The following is a 22750-nucleotide window of genomic DNA, read 5'->3' as shown; positions in this document are numbered from 1 at the left end:
GCGATTGCAGCAGCGCTGATGGCGTAAGTAGCGGATTTACAGACGATTCCTTCAATTCATGTGAACATTCCGAAATGTGTAAGCACCTGTCCTTCGATCGGTTACATCATGATGTCCAAATCCTGAGATCGTGAACGACGTCGGTAGAATCGTTGATCGAAACGATCGTCAAGTCGGCACCACTACGCACTCGCCACCACCACTGGTCCCAGCCACTGACGAGTCCTCCGCCAAAACGCCACGAATGCCAATCTTTCATGGTGTGGGCAAGCTCTATATGAACCAGAACCCGTTATAATTTGAGATCCGGAACAGCAGCCTCGAGCTGGTTCGGGTCGTAGGTGGCATTCTCCCGTACGAGTGTATAACTACCTGTTGCGCTTACTTCAGGTGAAACGATCGTCTTGCTGGGAGTAAGGAGAATGAGCCTAACATGACCCGAACTTTAGGGTAACATGTTACCTCATGAGCCTAAGAAAATGATTCACGTTAGGGTAAACCTCGACTAAAATTACGCTATATTGCAACATTGTGTTAGGCGTTTGCTGATTTCAAACGTCTGCGTTAGGTAACATTAGTGTAACCTTACCCTAACGTGAGTCATTTTGTGAGCCGATAGAAATCATGTTAATGTAGTAGTGAGCGCATACTTTTTCACTAATACCAATGTCAATCCATCTTTGGTGACAGTTGGATGTAAACATTCCAAGACCAGTGCCAACAGAAATCGCTCGGAGTGTCCGGAGAAGTGGAACGTAGCAGCGCAGAAGGAAAAGATCCCGGAGACGGTAGTCTGTTAAAGTGTGATAGTAATGAAGAGGATGAAGACGATTTCGCTGCATTCGACGAGGACATTATCCATAGTGGAAATGGAGGTTGAGGCTCGCCCAGAAAAAACATCAAAAATTCATTGTGGTTACCTCCTCGAAGCCACTGCTACCAATCGGATCACCAATCCCATCGGTGGGGCGCGATTCTGCTGTTGCGCCAGGAGTAGGGACAGTAACAGGGACGGCAACAGTAACACAAAAGCAGGAAAACATCGAAATGGAATTCGGTTTGATGGACTTCGGGGCTTTACCGGCGGTTGAAAGTGGCGCTGAAATTAGTGAACTAAGCGGAAAGACAACGTTGGCGATGACTGCTGCCAATTATTCCAAATCTTGATAGCAACAGCAAAAATAAGGGTAAAATGTATTATATTACGCCATCCGGGAAGAAATTGCGCACTCCACTACTCTGCATTCATCGCCACGGCATTGACGCTATGGGATATGGAACTGCATATCGATCAGTGTAATTGTAATTTTTATTAGGAACGATAACCGGTTAGTTTATTCTTATTATCGGGTCAAGGAAGTGATATGAAAAACTGAGAAATTAAGAACAGTCCTGCTGATAGCATAACGATTCTGAAGCCGGTGCCAGGAGTAGACGAAGTACCTGTTGCGAATAGTTTAAACCCTTCCGATACTCCAGCACAGGTCGAAATTGTCCCTTTCATCACCGTCAACTGCATTGTTGATCAGTCACTTTCTAAGACCTAGCTGAAAATCTCTGAAAATATAGAAGATTGTGTTTGCTACCACCTGGAAACACAGTAGCCCGCTATTTCAAATGTGGTATTTTTTAAAAGTATTATGTTTATTTCTAGGATAGCCTACGATCGAGACAGAAAAGAAAACTAGCAGCAGAAGCCAATGCACTCAACAACCCCACCGCCCCAGCGGCATTCCACCCATAAGCAGAGTAATCATTTGGTGAACCACTCGTAACCATCACCCCTAGTACGCTTAACCGGGTAAGCCCCCACATGGCAAGGCGTCCTGAGCTAAGGAGTCCTGATGCCGCCGCAGCCGAAAAGCTATCCATCGCCGTACGTGTCATCGTACAATTCGCAGACCATGATGTAAACGCAACTACCGATGCATCCGGGAAAGCTTAGCCGTCACCACACCATTTGTAGATGAACCCGATATAGCCACCATCAAGTAACAATAGTAGCAGCATATGATGGTCCAGTAGCAGCAGATTGGAATGTCACAGCAGCAAGAAAATCACTACCTTACCATGAACGGAATGATGAATACGGACATTACCCTACCGCAATCACACTACATGAATCAACAGATGTCACACAATCAGCAACACCTTCAGGTTTCTGACTATCCGACGCAGCAGCAGTAACAACCAAGTGGTCACATGACTCCCTATCAGGTTGCTTTGCCGCTCTCCGGCAGCCCACCGCGGCAGAACGTCCCTCCCCAGCAATGTATACGGCAAGGATGACAAAACCTGGGGATCGTTAGTTCCGAGTGAGTGGTAAGATGAGTACTGCAGTAACGAATGCGTCATCACACACTCCCGGGATGTATTCGTAGGCCGTTTTATCACTCAAAGATGAACTATAAACCAGGTATTGTGATATAAAAAAAGTATTTACTGTCGCATTTGTACAAGGCGTACAATTTGGAGAATTTGAAACGCATGATTTGGACATAATTGGATAGCAAGTTGATTGTGAACTATTTGTATGAGGATGGGGGAATTTGAATCAGGTGTTGTTGGCCTAGTAAAACAATTAACCAAATAGCAGAATATTTTGAAAAACTGAGAGCGTCTAATTCGAACTCGGTAACTTTTTTCGGGTCGGTCACTAAAAGACTATTCTTTAGAAGCCCAGTCACTTATGACGCTTTTTCAATATAAACCAGGATTTTCTACCTTACATCGTTGAGATATTGATAAAAGAAACTTCTCATTCATGAATCTGGGGGCGATGCCCACGTACCTAAAGCCTTTCCAACGCTGCGTGTATGTGGTGTTTTTTTGTTGGGGCGTAGAACCACTGCATCCATGGAGTTGAACTTTTGTGTTTTTGTGTTTCGTGCACGTGGTGTTTAAAGGACACTGCGTTCACGGGGCTTAGAAAACTGCTACGTGAGCATCGGCCCTTAGTGCTTCTGTGCCCTGTGACCTGCTTGAAAGCTTTTATCGTGGTCGATAGCCCGCTATCACCTTAACATGTGGACAAGTTAGAGGTTGATCAATTTCCCGTATTTATTTTGAAGGTAAGCAAACAAACTAGGTTAAGAAAAACGAAGTCAAAACACATGTTATTTATCGATTTAAAAAATTATTTATTGTAAATATTTTGTTAGAAACATTTTACAGATAAATTTGAATATTTAGCTTTTTTTTGTGTTGCAATTCATGAAACGTATAACTATACTTGCTCATTTTTCTTCTTTTTTTGAAATTCAATCTTTGACTTCCATTTAAAATATAAAATACATGTATCTGCATTTTTGCTTCGTTAACAGTAATATTAAATGCATTTGTCCATTTGGTTGGAAATGTTTTCTACTGATCTGTTTGTAAGATAATGACATCGGGCCAAAGACTTCAACGACGCCCTCACCGTGTTCATTCGACATAGTTGAAATCAACAATTGCAGAAGAATTCTATAGACAGAGAAAAAAATATTTTAAAGAATAGTGTACAGCGCATTGACAAAATGTCCCTACTTGAAGTACCATAATAATATCAAGTCGACCATTAGTTGAAAATCGCTCCTGAAGTTTATATATGATCTGTAAAGAAAAAAGGAAACAGGGAAATTTCACTTTAAAACCAGCTTCTCCAACAATCAATAGTATGTCCTTTATGATACCTACCTAAACACCTGGTTGGCTACACCGTCGATACACTTATGCCTAGCGTATTGTAGAGCTCCACCATCGACTGTCTTGGGCGATCTTCCTCCAGTCCCAGGTCCGATTCCATCTCATGCAGCCAGCGTGTCCATGGTCTTCCACGAAGTCGCCGGCGTCTATCCGGTTCTCTGGTAAATATTCGCTATTCATTCTTCCAACATTCGCACTAAGTGAGCAGCCCACTGAAGTCTGGGGTATTTAATTTTATTCACAATATTTTATTCTTTGAACACCGCATACAGCTCGTAATTCATGCGTCTGTGTCACACACCAGTTGCTGGTTTTTACCTAGTAGTGTATGCAGCGGTAGCCTAGCGGTAAAATGCGCGGTTATAAAGCAAGACCATGCTGAGGGTGGCTGGGTTCGATTCCCGGTGCCGGTCTAAGCTATTTTCGGTTTGGAAATTGTCTCGACCTCCCTGAGCATAAAAGTATCATCGTGTTTGCCTTATGATATAAGAATGCAAAAGTGGAAACTAGGGGCCCACCTTAGCCGTGCGGTAAGACGCGCGGCTACAAAGCAAGACCATGCTGAGGGTAGCTGGGTTCGATTCCCGGTGCCAGTTTAGACAATTTTCGGATTGTCACAAGCGTTTCAAGCTATATTCTTCAACAGCTTCAAACCCATCCCCATCAAGCACTACCTCAGCACCAACACCACTAGCACTAGGTCTCTCTACTTACGACCATGAACTTTGTAGAAATAAAAATTAAGTCACAGAGAAACGGATACACTTCACACTACATAAATCTGCTTGCCGCTTGTCCACACACAGTGCATTTGCCATTGGACGGCACTGGTGCACAGTCACACTCTATGCTTCGTGATGGGTGGTCCTCCAAAAGTTTAACAAGCAATTATTCCACCAGAAATTACCCCAGGTGTTCCAACAGAAATAGCTACAGGAGTTTCACCATGAATTGCTTCTGGAGTTTCATAACACGTTCCACCAGGAATTGCACCAAGATTTTCTCCAGGAGCTCCGCCAATAATTGCTCGAAGAGTTCCAACAGAAATTGCTCCAGGAGATCCACCAAGAATTGATTCTGGAATTTCACCAGGAATTGCTTCAGGAGTTGCAACAGAAATAACTCCAGGAGTTCCACCAGCAATTGCTTCAGGAGTTACAACAGAAATTGCTCCAGGAGTTCCAACACATGTTCCACCAGGAATCGCACCAAGAATTCCTCCAGGAGTTCTGACAAGAATTGCTTCAGGAGTTCCAACAGAAATTGCTCCAGGAGATCCACCAGGCATAGCACCAAGCATTCTTCCAGGAATTCAGGAAGTTCAATAGAAATTATCCACGAGTTCCATCACATGTTTCACCAGAAATTTCTCCAATAGCTCCACCAAAAATTGCTGTAGGAGTTGCAACAGAAACTGCTCCAGGAGTTCCAACACACTTTTGACCAGAAATTTCTCCAATTTTCTTCCGGGAATTCCACCAGGAATTGCTTCAAGAGTTCCATCACACAATTCATTAGAAATTTCTGCAGGAGTTCCATCAGGAATTGCTTCAGGAGTTGCAACAGAGATTGCTCCAGGAGTTCAATCACACGTATTAGGGAACTTCCACAAAATACGTAACGCTTAGAGTGGGGAGTTCACCGAAGTGTGACAATCCATACAAAAATTTTCAATAATTCATACAAAAAGTGTGACATAGGGGGGAGTGGGGAAATGGCAAATTTTGGCGTTACGTAAATAATGGATCTTCCCTTACCAGAAATGGTTCCAGGAGTTCCATAACATGTTCCACCAGAAATTGCTCAAGGAGATCCACCAGGAATTTTAACAAGAATTCCTCCAGGAGTTTCGCTAAGAATTGCTTAAGGAGTTCCACCAGGAATTGCAACAGAAATTACTCCAGGAGTCCCATCACACGTTTCACCAGAAATTTCTCCAAGGGTTCCACCAGCAATTGCGTCAGGAGTTGCAGCAGAAATTGCTCCAGGAGTTCTATCACACGTTCCAGAAATTGTTCCAGAACTTCCTCCAGGAATTCCACCGGAAGTTCCTCCAGGAATTCAACCGAAAGTTCCTCCAGGAATACAACCGGAAGTTCCTCCAGGAATTCCTCCGGAAGTTCCTCCATAAGCTCCTCCAGGAATCCCTCCGAAAGTTCCTCCAGGAATTCCTCCGGAAGTTCCTCCAGGACTTCCTTCGGAAGTTCCTCCAGGAATTCCACCGGAATTTCCTCCAGCAATTCCTCCGGAAGTTACTCCAGGAATTCATTTACGGAAAATTCCTGGAGGAACTTCCGCAGGAATTCTTCCGGAAGTTCCTCCAGGAATTCCTCCGGAAGTTCCTCTTGTAACTCCTCCGAAAATTCCTCCAGGAATTCCACCGGGAGTTCCTCCAGGAATTCCATCGGAAGATCCTCCAGAAATTCCACCGGAATTTCCTCAAGCAAATCTTCCGGAAATTACTCCAGAAATTCATTTACGGAAAATTCCTGGAGAAACTTCCGCAGGAATTCTTCCGGAAGTTCATCCAGAAATTCCTCCGGAAGTTCCTCCAGGAATTCCTCCGGAAGTTCCTCCAGAAATTCCTTCGAAAGTTCCTCCAGAAATTCCTTCGGAAGTTCCTCCAGAAATTCCTGCGGAAGTTCCTTCAGGAATTCCTTCCGAAGTTCTTTCAGGAATTCCTTCGGAAGTTCCTCAACGAATTCCACCGGAAGTTCCTCCAGGTATTCCTTCGGAAGTTTCTCCAGGAATTCTTTCGGAAGTTCCTCCAGGAATTCCTCCGGAAGTTTCTCCAGGAATTCCTCCAGCAGTTCCACCAGGAATTCCTCCGGAAGTTGCTTCAGGAATTCATTCGGAAGTTCCTCCAAGAATTCCTCCGGAAGTTTTTCCAGGAATTCCTCCGGAAGTTCCTCTTGCAATTCCTCCGGAAATTCCTCCAGGAATTCCACCGGTAGTTCCTCCAGGAATTCCTTCGGAAGTTCCTCCAGGAATTCCACCGGAAATTCCTCAAGCAAATCCTCCGGAAGTTACTCCAGGAATTAATTTACGGAAAATTCTTGAAGGAACTTCCGCAGGAATTCTTCCGGAAGTTCCTCCAGAAATTCCTTCAGAAAATCCTCCAGAAATTCCTTCGGAAGTTCCTTCAGTGTTCCTGCGGAAGTTCCTTCAGGAATTCCTTCCGAAGTTCTTTCAGGAATTCCTGCGGAAGTTCCTCCAGGAATTCCTCCGGAAATTCCTCCAGGAATTCCACCGGTAGTTCCTCCAGAAATTCCTTCGGAAGTTCCTCCAGAAATTCCTGCGGAAGTTCCTTCAGGAATTCCTTCCGAAGTTCTTTCAGGAATTCCTTCGGAAGTTCCTCAACGAATTCCACCGGAAGTTCCTCCAGGTATTCCTTCGGAAGTTTCTCCAGGAATTCTTTCGGAAGTTCCTCCAGGAATTCCTCCGGAAGTTTCTCCAGGAATTCCTCCAGCAGATCCACCAGGAATTCCTCCGGAAGTTGCTTCAGGAATTCATTCGGAAGTTCCTCCAAGAATTCCTCCGGAAGTTTTTCCAGGAATTCCTCCGAAGTTCCTCTTGCAATTCCTCCGAAATTCCTCCAGGAATTCCACCGGTAGTTCCTCCAGGAATTCCTTCGGAAGTTCCTCCAGGAATTCCACCGGAAATTCCTCAAGCAAATCCTCCGGAAGTTACTCCAGGAATCAATTTACGGAAAATTCTTGAAGGAACTTCCGCAGGAATTCTTCCGGAAGTTCCTCCAGAAAATCCTCCAGAAATTCCTGCGAAAGTTCCTCCAGGAATTCCTTCGGAAGTTCCTTCAGTGTTCCTGCGGAAGTTCCTTCAGGAATTCCTTCCGAAGTTCTTTCAGGAATTCCTGCGGAAGTTCCTCCAGGAATTCCTTCGGAAGTTCCTCCAGGTATTCCTTCGGAAGTTCCTCCAGGATTTCCTTCGGAAGTTCCTCCAAGAATTCATCCGGAAGTTTCTCCAGGAATTCTTCCGGAAGTTCCACCAGGAATTCCTCCGGAAGCTCCACCAGGAATTCAACCGGAAGTTCCTCCAGGAATTCAACTGGAAGTTCCTCCAGGAATTCAACTGGAAGTTCCTCCAGGAATTCAACCGGAAGTTCCTCCAGGAATTCAACTGGAAGTTCCTCCAGGAATTCAACTGGAAGTTCCTCCAGGAATTCCACCAGAAGTTCCTCCAGGAGTTCCTCCGGAAGTTCCTCCTGGAATTCCTCCGGAAGTTTCTCCAGGAATTCCTCCGGAAGTACCTCTGAAAGTTCCTCCAGAAGATCCTCCAGAAGTTCCTCCAGGAATTCCTCCGGAAGTTGCTCCAGGAATTCATTCGGAAGTTCATCCGAGAATTCCTCCGGAAGATCCTCCAGGAATTCCTCCGGAAGTTCCTCTTGTAATTCCTTCGGAAGTTCCTTTAGGAATTCCACCGGAATTTCCTCAAGCAAATCCTCCGGAAGTTACTCCAGGAATTCATTTACGGAAAATTCCTGGAAGAACTGCCGCAGGAATTCTTCCGGAAGTTCCTCCAGAAATTCCTCCGGAAGTTCCTCCAAAAATTCCTTCGGAAGTTCCTCCAGAAATTTCTTCGGAAGTTCCTCCAGAAATTCCTTTGGAAGTTCCTCCATGAATTCCTTCGAAAGTTCCTTCAGGAATTCCTGCGGAAGTTCCTTCAGGAATTCCTTCCGAAGTTCTTTCAGGAATTCCTTCGGAAGTTCTTCCAGGAATTCCTTCGGAAGCTCCTCCAGGTATTCCTTCGGAAGTTTCTCCAGGAATTCCTTCAGAAGTTCCTCCAAGAATTCCTCCGGAAGTTTCTCCAGGAATTCCTCCGGAAGTTCCACCAGGAATTCCTCCAGAAGTTCCACCAGAAATTCCTCCGGAAGTTAATCCAGGAATTCCACCGGAAGTTGCTCTAGGAATTCACCGGAAATTGCTCCAGGAATTCAACCGGAAGTTCCTCCAGGAATTGAACTGGAAGTTCCTCCAGGAATTCAACTGAAAGTTCCTCCAGGAATTCCACCAGAAGTTCCTCCAGGAGTTCTTCCGGAAGTTCCTCCTGGAATTCCTCCGGAAGTTTCTCCAGAAATTCCTTTGGAAGTTCCTCCATGAATTCCTTCGAAAGTTCCTTCAGGAATTCCTGCGGAAGTTCCTTCAAGAATTCCTTCCGAAGTTCTTTCAGGAATTCCTTCGGAAGTTCCTCCAGGAATTCCTTCGGAAGTTCCTCCAGGAATTCCTTCGGAAGTTCCTCCAGGAATTCCTTTGGAAGTTCCTCCAGGAATTCCTTCGGAAGTTCCTCCAGGAATTCCTTCAGAAGTTCCTCCAAGAACTCCCCCGGAAGTTACTCCAGGAATTCATTTACGGAAAATTCCTGGAAGAACTGCCGCAGGAATTCTTCCGGAAGTTCCTCCAGAAATTCCTCCGGAAGTTCCTCCAAAACTTCCTTAGAAAGTTCCTCCAGAAATTTCTTCGGAAGTTCCTCCAGAAATTCATTTGGAAGTTCCTCCATGAATTCCTTCGAAAGTTCCTTCAGGAATTCCTGCGGAAGTTCCTTCAGGAATTCCTTCCGAAGTTCTTTCAGGAATTCCTTCGGAAGTTCCTCCAGGAATTCCTTCGGAAGCTCCTCCAGGTATTCCTTCGGAAGTTCCTCCAGGAATTCCTTCAGAAGTTCCTCCAAGAATTCCTCCGGAAGTTTCTCCAGGAATTCCTCCGGAAGTTCCACCAGGAATTCCTCCAGAAGTTCCACCAGAAATTCCTCCGGAAGTTGATCCAGGAATTCCACCGGAAGTTGCTCTAGGAATTCCACCGGAAATTGCTCCAGGAATTCAACCGGAAGTTCCTCCAGGAATTGAACTGGAAGTTCCTCCTGGAATTCAACTGAAAGTTCCTCCAGGAATTCCACCAGAAGTTCCTCCAGGAGTTCCTCAGGAAGTTCCTCCTGGAATTCCTCCGGAAGTTTCTCCAGAAATTCCTTTGGAAGTTCCTCCATGAATTCCTTCGAAAGTTCCTTCAGGAATTCCTGCGGAAGATCCTTCAGGAATTCCTTCCGAAGTTCTTTCAGGAATTCCTTCGGAAGTTCCTCCAGGAATTCCTTCGGAAGTTCCTCCAGGAATTCCTTTGGAAGTTCCTCCAGGAATTCCTTCGGAAGTTCCTCCAGGAATTCCTTCAGAAGTTCCTCCAAGAATTCCTCCGGAAGTTTCTCCAGGAATTCCTCCGGAAGTTCCTCCAGGAATTCCTCCGGAAGTTTCACCAGGAATTCCTCCAGAAGTTCCACCAGGAATTCCTCCGGAAGTTGCTCCAGGAATTCAACCGGAAGTTCCTCCATGAATTCAACTGGAAGTTCCTCCAGGAATTCCACCAGAAGTTCCTCCAAAAATTCCACCAGAAGTTCCTCCACAAATTTCTCCGGAAGTTCCTCTAGGAATTCCTCCGGAAGTTTCTCCAGGAATTCCTCCGGAAGTACCTCCGAAAGTTCCTCCAAGAATTCCTCCGGAAGTTCCTCCAGGTATTCCGACGGGAGTTCCTCCAGGAATTCCTTCGGAAGTTCCTCCAGGAATTCCACCGGAATTTCCTCAAGCAAATCCTCCGGAAGTTACTCCAGGAAATCATTTTCGGAAAATTCCTGGAGGAATTTCGCAGGAATTTTTCCGGAAGTTCCTCCAGAAATTACTCCGGAAGTTCCTCGAGAAATTCCTTCTAAAGTTCCTCCAGAAATTCCTTCGGAAGTTCCTCCAGAAATTCCTTCGGAAGTTCCTCCATGAATTCCTCCGAAAGTTCCATCAGGAATTCCTGCGGAAGTTCCTTCTGGAATTCCTTCCGAAGTTCTTTCAGGAATTCCTGCGGAAGTTCCTGCAGGAATTCCTTTGGAAGTTCCTCAGCGAATTCCACCGGAAGTTCCTCCAGGTATTCCTTCGGAAGTTCCTCCAGGAATTCCTTCGGAAGCTCCTCCAGGTGTTCCTTCGGAAGTTCCTCCAGGAATTCCACCGGAAGTTCCTCCAAGAATTCCTCCGGAAGTTCCTCCAAAAGTTCCTCCAGGAATTCCTCCGGAAGTTGCTCCAGGAATTCATTTGGAAGTTCCTCCAAGAATTCCTCCGGAAGTTCTTTCAGGGATTCCTCCTGAAGTTCCTCTTATAATTCCTCCGGATATTCCTCCAGGAATTCCACCGGGAGTTCCTCCAGGAATTCCTTCGGAAGTTCCTCCAGAAATTCCACCGGAATTTCCTCAAGCAAATCCTCCGGAAGTTACTCCAGGAATTCATTTACAGAAAATTCTTGGAGGAACTTCCGCAGGAATTCTTCCGGAAGTTCCTCCAGAAATTCCTTCAGAAGAATTCCTCCAGGAATTCCACCGGGAGTTCCTCCAGGAATTCCTTCGGAAGTTCCTCCAGAAATTCCACCGGAATTTCCTCAAGCAAATCCTCCGGAAGTTACTCCAGGAATTCATTTACAGAAAATTCTTGGAGGAACTTCCGCAGGAATTCTTCCGGAAGTTCCTCCAGAAATTCCTTCAGAAGTTCTTCCAGAAATTCCTTCGGAAGTTCCTCCAGGTATTCCTTCGTAAGTTCCTCCAGGAATTCCTTCGGAAGTTCCTCCAAGAATTCCTCCGGAAGTTTCTCCAGGAATTCTTCCGGAAGTTCCTCCAGGTATTCCTTCGGAAGTTTCTCCAGGAATTCCTTCGGAAGTTCCTCCAAGAATTCCTCCGGAAGTTCCTCCAGGAATTCCTCCGGAAGTTCCTCTTGTAATTCCTCCGGAAGTTCCTCCAGGAATCCCACCGGGAGTTCCTCCAGGAATTCCACCGGGAGTTCCTCCAGGAATTCCTTCGGAAGTTCCTCCAGTTATTAATTTACGGAAAATTCTTGAAGGAACTTCCGCAGGAATTCTTCCGGAAGTTCCTCCAGAAATTCCTTCAGAAGTTCCTCCAGAAATTCCTTCGGAAGCTCCTCCAGGAATTCCTTCGGAAGTTCCTTCAGAGTTACTGCAGAAGTTCCTTCAGGAATTCCTTCCGAAGTTCTTTCAGGAATTCCTTCGGAAGTTCCTCCAGGAATTCCTCCGGAAGTTCCTCCAGGAATTCCTCCGGAAGTTCCTCCAGGAATTCCTCCGGAAGTTCCTCCAGGAATTCCTCCGGAAGTTCCTCCAGGAATTCCTCCGGAAGTTCCTCCAGGAATTCCTCCGGAAGTTCCTCCAGGAATTCCTTCGGAAGTTCCTCCAGGAATTCCTTCGGAAGTTCCTCCAGGAATTCCTTCGGAAGTTCCTCCAAAAATTCCTCCGGAAGTTTCTCCAGGAATTCTTCCGGAAGTTCCACTAGGAATTCCTCCGGAAGTTCCACCAGGAATTCCTTCGGAAGTTCCACCAGGAATTCCTCCAGAATTTCCACCAGGAATTCCTCCGGAAGATGCTCCAGGAATTCCACCGGAAGTTGCTCTAGGAATTCCACCGGAAGTTGCTCCAGGAATTCAACCGGAAGTTCCTCCAGGAATTCAACTGGAAGTTCCTCCAGGAATTCAACTGGAAGTTCCTCCAGGAATTCCTCCGGAAGTTCCTCCAGGAGTTCCTCCGGAAGTTCCTCCTGGAATTCCTCCGGAAGTTTCTCCAGGAATTCCTCCGGAAGTACCTTCGAAAGTTCCTCCAGAAGATCCTCCGGAAGTTGCTCCAGGAATTCATTCGGAAGTTCATCCGAGAATTCCTCCGGAAGTTCCTCAAGGAATTCCTCCGGAAGTTCCTCCAGGAATTCCACCGGGAGTTCCACCAGGAATTCTTCCGGAAGTTCCACTAGGAATTCCTCCGGAAGTTCCACTAGGAATTCCTCCGGAAGTTCCACCAGGAATTCCTCCGGAAGTTCCACCAGGAATTCCTCCAGAAGTTCCACCAGGAATTCCTCCGGAAGATGCTCCAGGAATTCCACCGGAAGTTGCTCTAGGAATTCCACCGGAAGTTTCTCCAGGAATTCAAGCGGAAGTTCATCCAGGAATTCAACCGGAAGTTCCTCCAGGAATTCAACCGGAAGTTCCTCCAGGAATTCCACCAGAAGTTCCTCCAGGAATTCCTCCGGAAGTTCCTCCTGGAATTCCTCCGAAAGTTTCCCTAGCAATTCCTCCGGAAGTACCTCCGAAAGTTTTGCTATGCGCATACATGAGGATACGCAAACTACCTGCACCATGGTAGGACTTATATCAAGCATCTCAAAACAACATTCTACACCCTGGTAGGTCGTGGCAATGCATTGATAGTTACAACAAGCACCTCAAGTTCACTTTCTGCTATGGGTGTACGGATTCATACTGAAATTACCTGCACCCTGGTTGGTCGCAGCAATGCACTGATAGTTACAACAAGCACTTCAAAACAACATTTTGCTATGCGCATACATGAGGATACTCAAACTACCTGCAGCCTTGTATGTCTTACAACAAGCACCTCAAAACAACATTCTGCACCCTGGTAGGTCACGGAAATGCACTGATAGCTACAGCAAACACCTCAAGTTCACTTTGCTATAGGAGTACGGATGCATACTTAAACTACCTGCACCCTGGTTGATCGCAGCAATGCACTGATAGTTTCAACAAGCACTTCAAAACAACATTTTGCTATGCGCATACGGGAGGATACTCAAACTACTTGCACCATGGTAGGACTTATAACAAGCACCTCAAAACAACATTCTACACCCTGGTAGGTCGCGGCAATGCATTGATAGTTACAACAAACACCTCAAGTTTACTTTCTGCTTTGGGAATACGGATGCAACTCAAATTACCTGCACTCTGGTAGGTTCCAGTAATGGACTGATGGTTACAACAAGCATTTCAAAACAACATTTTGCTATGCGCATACGGAAGCGTATTCAAACTACCTGCAGCCTTGTATGTCTTACAACAATCACCTTAAAACAACATTCTGCACCCTGGTAGGTCGCGGAAATGCACTGATAGTTACAGCAAACACCTCAAATCAACAAATCAACAATTCTCAATAGCAAACAATGGGACCGCATTCCCCGTCGAATGCAACTTGTTGCGAGTAAATCGGATAATGCTAAGTTCCAAAAAGTGTGTCTACAAAATTTGTACACATACACACATACACACACACACATACATACATACACACATACAGACATCACCTCGATTCGTCGAGCTGAGTCGATCGGTATATGAAAATCGGCCCTCCGGGCCTCCTATCAAAATCTTGTTTTTGAAGCAATATTATAGCCTTTACGTACACTTAGTGTACGAGAAAGGCAAAAAGAACCTTCCATGTAATGGTCACTCTTGCTGTTTAACGGGATCTTACCTTGTCCTTGCGGGAAACACGCATTCCGGGTGCAATGCCAACGAAGTACTCCGAAATGCTGGGCATTGAAGTGTCATTCGAATTTGTCCTTTGGTAAATCGTTTGGATGCTCCAAGGTTAAGCAGCTTGGGACGGTACATGGTAAGTGGTGTAGAATGAAATTGCTCTTGATTGAGTGGTCAACTCTCAAACATTCCCTCTAATTAAACACATTTAACTTCGATCTTCCATTTTCACTTATTTGGCAGTCGATCAGACTTTCTTCTATCCGGCTTGGCCAGATCTTTCTTCGTCTGGTTGATCTTTATTTTCCGGTCACACCAAATACACAATTCGTTGGGCGCAAGCATTCATTCCAGAATCACGGGATATTTGCAATCTGACCCCGTTCTTTCCCCGGAGTACGCACTATCACAATTTTACAAACAATAACACTCCTCAACAGGGTAATATCTAAACAGTGACACTTTCTCGCGATCTTCTTATCAATGACTATTACAACGGCGTTGGATAATGGGTACCGTCTTGCCCAAATAGACAGCACCATTGTCATCATCAGCACCATGCACCTAACTGATTTCCATTATTTACATTACGACGATCGCCCGTCCTTTGCAACCGCGAACCCAAGTATTCCGACTCATATTTTCGTTACCGGCACGCATTGACAAGCACAAAATTCAATGTATGTTTCATGAACCACCTCGCGTTTTACTTTTTCCGACACAATTCGCGACGTTTTATTTAATATTTTGCACAAAGAGAACGAAATTGCAACCAGACACCGATTTCGCCGACGACATGTTTTTTTTTCTCGCAAAGACTAACGTCTGGCGCATCGGTGAAAAAATAATAATAAGATCAACACGGTTCAAACGCTTCAATCAAACGTTTGTTTTTTTATTTTTTTTATTTTCAGTCACTCACTAGTCCCTAACGAATGCCTCACGACTCACATTTTGTTTGCTGGGATATGTCATAATAAATCAAAGTTATACCACAGACAAACAGACGTAACAGTTTGAACATTTTCCATCGTCCAACTCCTCTACACGTAAAAAAATAACCTTATATGTTATGGCAAAAAACCATTCGAAAATACTTATACTCTTCATTATGCCACCTAATGAATGATCCCATATCAAAAAGCATATAACATTCATAAGTTAATGAAAAGTATAAGTTTCCGAATGTATGTGACCAATGCGATGTATAAGTTTTTTCTTATACATGTCATTAAGCGCCTGCTTTGGCAAAAAGTATTAGAAATCTAGATTGCTTTGAGAATAGGTCGTATGTGCAAAAGAGAGTCTCTCTTTGCTTGCACTCTCTTTCGCTAATAGAAAAGCTAATTTTGCATATTTTGCTACATTTTCACTTCAGCACGATAGACAAAGCTATTGTCTTTAGCTATCTGCCAAGAAATCCGAAGTAAACTTTAGTATAGTTCTATAATAATCGAAAGAGAATGAAAGTCAAGAGAGCCTCTCTTTTGCACATACGACCTATTCTCAAAGCAATCTAGAAATATTAATAATAAACAACATTAAATTTTATGTATGACATTGTCACCAGAAGGCGCTGGAGTGAAATGTCAAATTCGAAGGATTACGACACTAGCGCCTCTAGTTGTGAAACGCGCAATCGATCAAATTCAAATTGATCGTTGAAGTCATGGTCGATGGAAATTTCTCTAGTGTTACGTATGTTTGTCTGTGGTTATACTAAGCTCGTTTATATGACACGTTCCGAACCGAACTTTCTTCCGAAGTTTTATCTGTCAAACTAATTGATGCGTTGTTTAGCGCATCTTTAAGGGAAATCCAGGGGGAGAAGGCGGAGCACTGAATCCCTACCCCAAACATGTGCGACATCTGGATTTGGTTCTAAACTGTAAACAACAGTGTTAATTCTCTACCACCTTTTTGTTATGGCGAGGCAATTTTTATGCACACTTTTGTTGTCGATATTTTATCAAAATTAGACACTCAATCATGCAGCAATATAACGATGTGGTATACATATATGCTTGAAATACCTGCTTGATTATAGGGACTCGAAAAAGAATTTATTTGCAGTAACTAACCGAATATAAAAATGTTCGCATTAACGATTGCGCCCTAACACCGGTTCTAAGCTTCGATGCAGAGTACACGAGCTTTGTTCGCCAGTGACAGGCGTATGAGGCCCTTGGGGGAATCCAGTGCACTATTTCCGAAGTTGGCTTAGTTGCCTGTATCTGGAGAAAAATCCAACTTCGGTATAAAAAGCGTTCTAAGTTTATTCCGGATAGACAATAACTAATCTGGATTCCTATCGATTATTGAATCAATTAAGGGCCTGTTCAAATATTACGTAACGCAAAAAACGTTGTTTTTAAGAGCCCCCCACCCCCTCGTAACAATCCGTAACAATCTTCAGAACCACCCCCACCCCTATGCGTAACGCGTAACAAATGCTATTTTTCAAAAAAGGTCTTTATTAGTAGAATTTGAAGGACGGTGCCATACATCATTATATAATGCATATATCATGCTTTTTCAAACATAACAAAATTTTTAATTTTTAAAATATTTTTTCTCTAGGCAAATAAGTTGTTACGCGTAACAATATTTCGAAGGACCCCCACCCCCTATATTTTGCGTAACAAAGCGTAACAAAAATCAAACAACCCCCCACCCCCTATTGCGTTACGTAATAAATATTTGTACCGACCCTTATGCTACGTTTAGACAAGGCAAGTGAATTGAGCAAGTCGCTTGAATCCAACGCGAATGGAACGTGTAAACATCTTAATTCAATTCACGTGAACGAAAAGAAAGTTGAACATGTTCAACTTTTGGCAAGTCAATTGAATTCAACTCACGGATAACCTCGTAAACTCATTAAAGGGTAAATTTTCACCCATTTCGGGGAATAAGTGGATCTACTCATTTAATGAGTAAACCACGATTTACTCATTAATGAGTAAACGCAGTATATGTCAAAAAATGTTGCATTTTTACCCATTTTTTAGAATTGATTTTTGTTGAAAATGGGTAAAAAACTCCCATTTTTGAGAATGGAGCCAGAATGAATAATGAAAAGAATGGGATTTGTTGCAGTTTTAAGGAAGAGTACGACAAATAAAATGCTCAAACTTATTTATTTTAGTATGATGATGTATAATGAAGTAATATAATGATATTTTTTAAATCCAGGCAACCCTCGTCGTGGTGTGGTTAAAGATGCATTTCCTTCGGTTTCGAACCTAATAAATATAAAAAACGAACATGATTTACTGAGATTTAATTGCAAATGTTGTGAATTACTTACGTTTAAACTTCTGCATGGAGTTCGTGAAAAATACTTGTTCAAAAGAATATAACACGTCACAGCAAGAGTTGTAAGCGAAATGGAATCGTCCGCACTCGGATGGCGGTAATTTGATGCTGCCGCTTTTGCAGCATGCTACGAGAACGCATCGGAATTTTCATCAAGTTAAATACATGCATTCACTTTGGCGTCGGAAGGCGAATCTGTTGCTAAAAAGTAAGCAATGCGTTGCCCGAGTCTTTGAAGAAATATCACTTATCGGTACCTACTTAAATATGTAGAAAATGAATGTTCCTTTTCTAATACTTATCAAATAAATAAATATGAAATAATGTACTGTGTATATAGTTATTTTGGATCATTTTCAATTCCACTTGATTTTTTGTTTTTGGTTTTAATCTTGGAACAACAAATCTGTCAAAAAAGAAGGCTCTCAAATATTAAAAAGGAAATATGCATCCCAAAGGATTAAACGCATATTAAGCATTGCAAATCTTACTATAAAAATAATCATTAGAATGAGTGGATAGACTGAATATGGTTTTAGATTAAAGTTTAATCTCTTTAGATTATTTATTTTTATCCGTGCACACGGATAAAAATAAATAATCTAAAGAGATTAAACTTTAATCTACCGTGCTGCAAAAGCGGCAGCTTCAAATTACCGCCATCCGAGTGCGGACGATTCCATTTCGCTTACAACTCTTGCTGTGACGTGTTATATTCTTTTGAACAAGTATTTTTGACGAACTTTCCCCGCTTTCGCTGTCTTCTGGTTCGAGCCGATTCCGATGTCGAGTCGATGGCGATATTTCCAGGAATCGGCCGTGAAATTTGATGTGTAATATGATCTAGGAATAGTTAATTGAGAAATAATTCGTACTTTAAATTCGATAAATTCATACTTCTTATAAAAACTTACTCTTTGTGCTGGACATTTTAACAATTATCTGCAGCAACCACTTACTCAACGGCTTCAATACGATCGAAAAATGTACAAGTTAGAATTTGACGATAGGGGATAAGCCAATGAATGATTATATTATTGATAATCTTAGCTAGCCTAAAAACTAATATTGCAGTACTTATTTTTTAATCTTTGCAATACATATAAAAGACATAAGTAAGATAAATATTAAAAAATAAGCGAAATAGGTTATTTAAATTTATCCGTGCACTAACAAAGATCCTTCAAACTTCTGCAACGCCGCAACACGCAATTGGTAGCTAATTTTGATACGAGAAATTCACAAGACTTTTTTCACCCATTTATGGGTTTACAAATAAACTTTTCCGAAGTCGGTCAACATTCTCAAAATGGGTGTTTTTTCACCCACTTCAAGTTGTCAAATTTTCCCCATTTTCTGACAGCTCAATACAAGATCCAAAAATGGTTATATTTTTACTCATTAATGAGTTTACGAAGTTATCCGTGTGAGTTGTTCAATTCACTTGCCCTGTCAAAACGTAGCATTATGCTACGTTTAGACAAGGCAAGTGAATTGAGCAAGTCGCTTGAATTGAACGCGAACTGAACGTATAAACACCTTAATTCAATTCACTTGAACGAAAAGAAAGTTGAACATGTTCAACTTTTGGCAAGTCAATTGAATTCAACTGAGTTGTTCAATTCACTTGCCCTGTCAAAACGTAGCATTAGTTGTTGGGTAATAATCGATTCAAAATTAATCGATTATCACAATGATGAATCGATTAATCGAAGTAATCGATTAATTTGGGACATCTCTACATCAGAGCAACAACAAAACAAAAACAAGACTACAAATTTGTCTGAAAATGTGCGAAATGTGTCGATAATAAATAAATATTTCCAGCTATTTTATCGAGAGTTAAAATAAAATATAATGTATAAGTTAAGAGTTCTACTAAACAACAAACACCACATCAATCGTCTGTTTTGTTCCGGAACGGGGTTCAACAACTTTTATGAGGCAACAAAATTATTCTGTCCTCTTCTGGGTAAGAATCGCAATATCCCCCTGAGTGCATTATTTATCAAGCATTATATTACAGATATGAATGAATCTACTATGTACAAAATATTTAGTGAAAACAGCTTTCTCAAAGATTTAGAACCAGATGACGTGCGTCGTAAGATTGCATATTTCAAGTATTTGAATGCAACTACGGAAGACATCCTCAAACACCCATTGCTGTTCACAGTGCACTTGACGACCTCGAGAATAGATCCACAATCCTGCGGGAGTGTGGATTTGTGGAAACATTAAAGCTCGATGCCATCGTAAAATATGTATCAATTGTAAGGCAAAAGTGAAGGTTCTTAAAGATTATAAACTCATTCCGTTTGATCTGAGCATTATGGATCAACTTGGCAAGCAGTTTGACATCGAACTTAAACCCGAAATTGATTACAGTGACGACATGTGTTTGCAATTCATCCGTAACCAATTCATCAACGCATTTCTTCGACAACGATTACAATTCACAGATGAGGAATTGGACAAATTATGGAAGACATATTCTAGGATTAAGCATAAAAGCTTTGGAAACACTCAGCGAGTGATAGATATTTTGGAGCGTGACTACAAATTTAGTCGAAATAAAATCATACGGAACCTCTACCTCCTACACGCTGATCCGGAAAACTTGCTGCGCTATCCGGATGTTGTGCCACAGATAGCCCAAATGGACATAAGACATTTGATGCTGAAACAACCGAAGATCATGATGGTGTCGTGCGATTCAGTGAGGCAAATACTGGATCATTTCCGCGCGTTTGGAATCGACGAAGCAGGAATTCTTAAATATTCCACTATTCTGACGCTATCGTCCAGTACGATTAAAGGTCGATTGGAGCAGTTGAAGAAAACGAAAGAATTCGACGTGCTCTCGAAACATCCCAGAATTACGAAATTAATTGCGTACCAAACAAAAGCCACACTACGGTTGGACTTCTTACAGCAGTTGAAAGTTCGATGTTTCTCCTTAAATATTCTGTCTAGTCACACGCAGAATTTTGAAAAGTATGTATTTCGGAGTAACGTTACTCGTATATATTTTGTTTTGTTTTGTTATAAGGACGGGTACCATTATTAATTTTTTGCTAAAATATCAGATTGTCTGCTTAGGGAGCAATTTATTTAGAATTCATAAATGAAAAATTATTTATTATTTCGCAGATACGTCCGGGATGGTTATGACAAAACGCATTGGAGAGACGTCAAACATTATATCAACGTGGCATTTGGATGGCAAGACAATAAAGTTCTCGAGCAATTGAAGCGACATCCTTATTGGTTCCATGTACCAGTTGTACAGATGCAAGAAACCCTAGAGTACCTCAAAAGTAAAGGATTTTCGCCGAGCACTATTTACGAAAACATTCAAATAATGCTGTATCCTTTGTAAGTATTAACATGTCAAGCAGTGATAGTTACTTTAATAAAATAATCATTTCCAAACTACAGACCACGCATTAGCAGTAAACTGGAAAACCTTATGAAGTGCAAAGAAATGAGAAAAAAGCATGATGAATTTGGCATTGAACTGACTGACGTGACACCGTCGCAAATGCTTTCGTTATGCCTCTACATGATTGAGTTCGACTTCCATTTCACAGGAGATGGGATCTGGCCGGAACAGGTTCATATAGCGACTCTGCTACTACCACAAATATTGAGTTGCCGAAATCGCTTAGCAAAGGATACAGATTTGGAACGACAGCATCAGAGAAGAATCGCCAAAGGGAGCAACTGGCCTCGGATTGTTGAAATGTTAACTTCGTGAAAAAACAAACAATAAGAACAACAACACTATGATTCTCTGGAAAGACATATCCTACCTAGATCTATTGTGCGATGTCTACAATGGGCCTAGCCTTCTATGCTAAGTTATTAAATTTCATTGGGTAAGTGAAATGAACGTAAATATCCTGCCCCAGGCTGGCATTAGTTATTGTATGACGCTTGCAGTATGTGACTCATACTCACTCGTCAACCTTCGAATGATCACGCGCTCGCCGCAGCATGTGCCTGACCTTTCACATGCACTGAAATGGATAACCCTGGGTTTAAAATCACGACCTCCTGACTCATAAGCCAGAAACGGGAGTCACTAGACCACCGAATTTAAATCTATCTTTAATATAACGGATATAATTTTGATATTTCGAAATTGTTATAGCGTCCTTAGGGTATCCAACTAGCCTTGCGTGCAAAGGCGTAGGATTGCCAATCCTAAGGTGGGGATGTTGTTTCTCGGTCCTGTCTAGGATGTTTTCCGAGTGGAAAACATTCTCGACTCCCTGGGCATAATGTATGTAATGCATTGTACTTGCCACACAAGATACATACTCATGCAATGGCGGACATAGAAAGCTTTCAACTTATAAATTGAGGAAATGCTAATAGAATTTGAAAAGCAGGTCAAGTTTCAGTTTTAAGGTAAAGCCATAGAAGAAGAAGAAGCTTGTGAAAATATCATCGTGAACAAGTGAACCAACATTCTACAAGATTACTATTCGAAGAATGTTACACATGCCAAGCGGGGTGACCCGCCTTCTCCAAGTGGCGCTGCCAAACGACGGCGCTTTGATGTTCCACGAAGAAGAAGAAGGAGAAAGATGATAATCAAAAAAATCTCCACGGGAAACTATACGAAGAAGTTTTTATAACTCTTCTCAAAAATTCTAAAAGCAATTTAATTAAAAACGGTAAACAGTACGGGGTTGGACTTATCTTCTATTGGTTAAAAATCGAATTTCGAACACGCGAAAACTGATTTTACTCGCGTTCAACTTTTAGCGCATCATTGCGCCACTAGTGCATATTGTTCGCAACCAGATGCGCTATACAGCGCGCCAGTTGCGCAATCTGAAGCGCAGGCATTTATAAATGGCGGTTCTGTTGATTTAAAGTGCATCCGTCCTGTACTTTGACATCTGACTTGGGTTGACATTCGATTACCCTCTCCTTATCCTGGAACAGGAGGAAACGGAATGTCAACCCAAGCCAGATGTCAAAGAAGTACAGGAACGGATACACTTTTAAACCCACAGAGTCGCCATTACCGTGCGCGAAAAGCTTGATTTCAAAAATCGGAAAAGTGCTGCACGTGTGAAACGGCCTGAAAAATTCACCCGATGTTTGTGCAAAATCCAGCAAATGTTAAGCCAATCTTAAAAAAAATAGCACGTTTCAAATTTGTGGTTTTAAATTTCAAAAATATTTACAGGCATAAAAATCATGGGTTCTTCGGAAAAGTTGATCTTAAATAAAATAAAGAATCGGTTGAGCGAATAAACCAAGTCAATCCAAAAATCACAGTAGTAAAATTGCTAGCTTAGGTGTGTTAAAAAAGTCAAAAACTTCCGACGTAACATATTATGGAACGTACACGGTCAAGCAATTTGACCAGCATTGACTCCACCTCTCGTTTATTCAAACATCCATTAAGTTTTACCAACAGCG

At 42.5% G+C, this 22750-nt stretch overlaps 1 protein-coding gene and 2 long non-coding RNA genes across 3 annotated transcripts; 2 read left to right on the top strand and 1 right to left on the bottom strand.

Moving 5' to 3' along the window:
• Window positions 1–625: 625 nt before the first annotated feature.
• On the top strand, window positions 626–3570 carry LOC134204505 (uncharacterized). The gene is made up of 2 exons (XR_009977878.1): window positions 626–1328; window positions 1655–3570. It is a non-coding gene; the product is annotated as an uncharacterized LOC134204505 (long non-coding RNA).
• LOC134204504 (uncharacterized) lies at window positions 3127–14641 on the bottom strand. Its single transcript, XR_009977877.1, has 4 exons — window positions 13986–14641; window positions 3679–3845; window positions 3529–3594; window positions 3127–3465 (listed from the first exon to the last, which is right to left on the bottom strand). It is a non-coding gene; the product is annotated as an uncharacterized LOC134204504 (long non-coding RNA).
• A 4354-nt stretch (window positions 14642–18995) lies between these two features.
• On the top strand, window positions 18996–21222 carry LOC134204503 (transcription termination factor 5, mitochondrial-like). The gene is given in 7 exon segments (XM_062679317.1): window positions 18996–19280; window positions 19335–19496; window positions 19499–19591; window positions 19594–20305; window positions 20462–20686; window positions 20750–20925; window positions 20928–21222. Coding segments are annotated over 7 exon segments (1608 nt in total). The 5' UTR covers window positions 18996–19165; the 3' UTR covers window positions 21053–21222.
• Window positions 21223–22750: the final 1528 nt, after the last annotated feature.

The sequence above is a fragment of the Armigeres subalbatus genome, unplaced genomic scaffold, assembly GCF_024139115.2.
Source record: "Armigeres subalbatus isolate Guangzhou_Male unplaced genomic scaffold, GZ_Asu_2 Contig632, whole genome shotgun sequence".
Taxonomy (NCBI): domain Eukaryota; kingdom Metazoa; phylum Arthropoda; class Insecta; order Diptera; family Culicidae; genus Armigeres; species Armigeres subalbatus.
The sequence above is the reverse complement of the archived record's forward strand: the minus strand, read 5'-3'. Positions and strand labels throughout refer to the sequence as shown.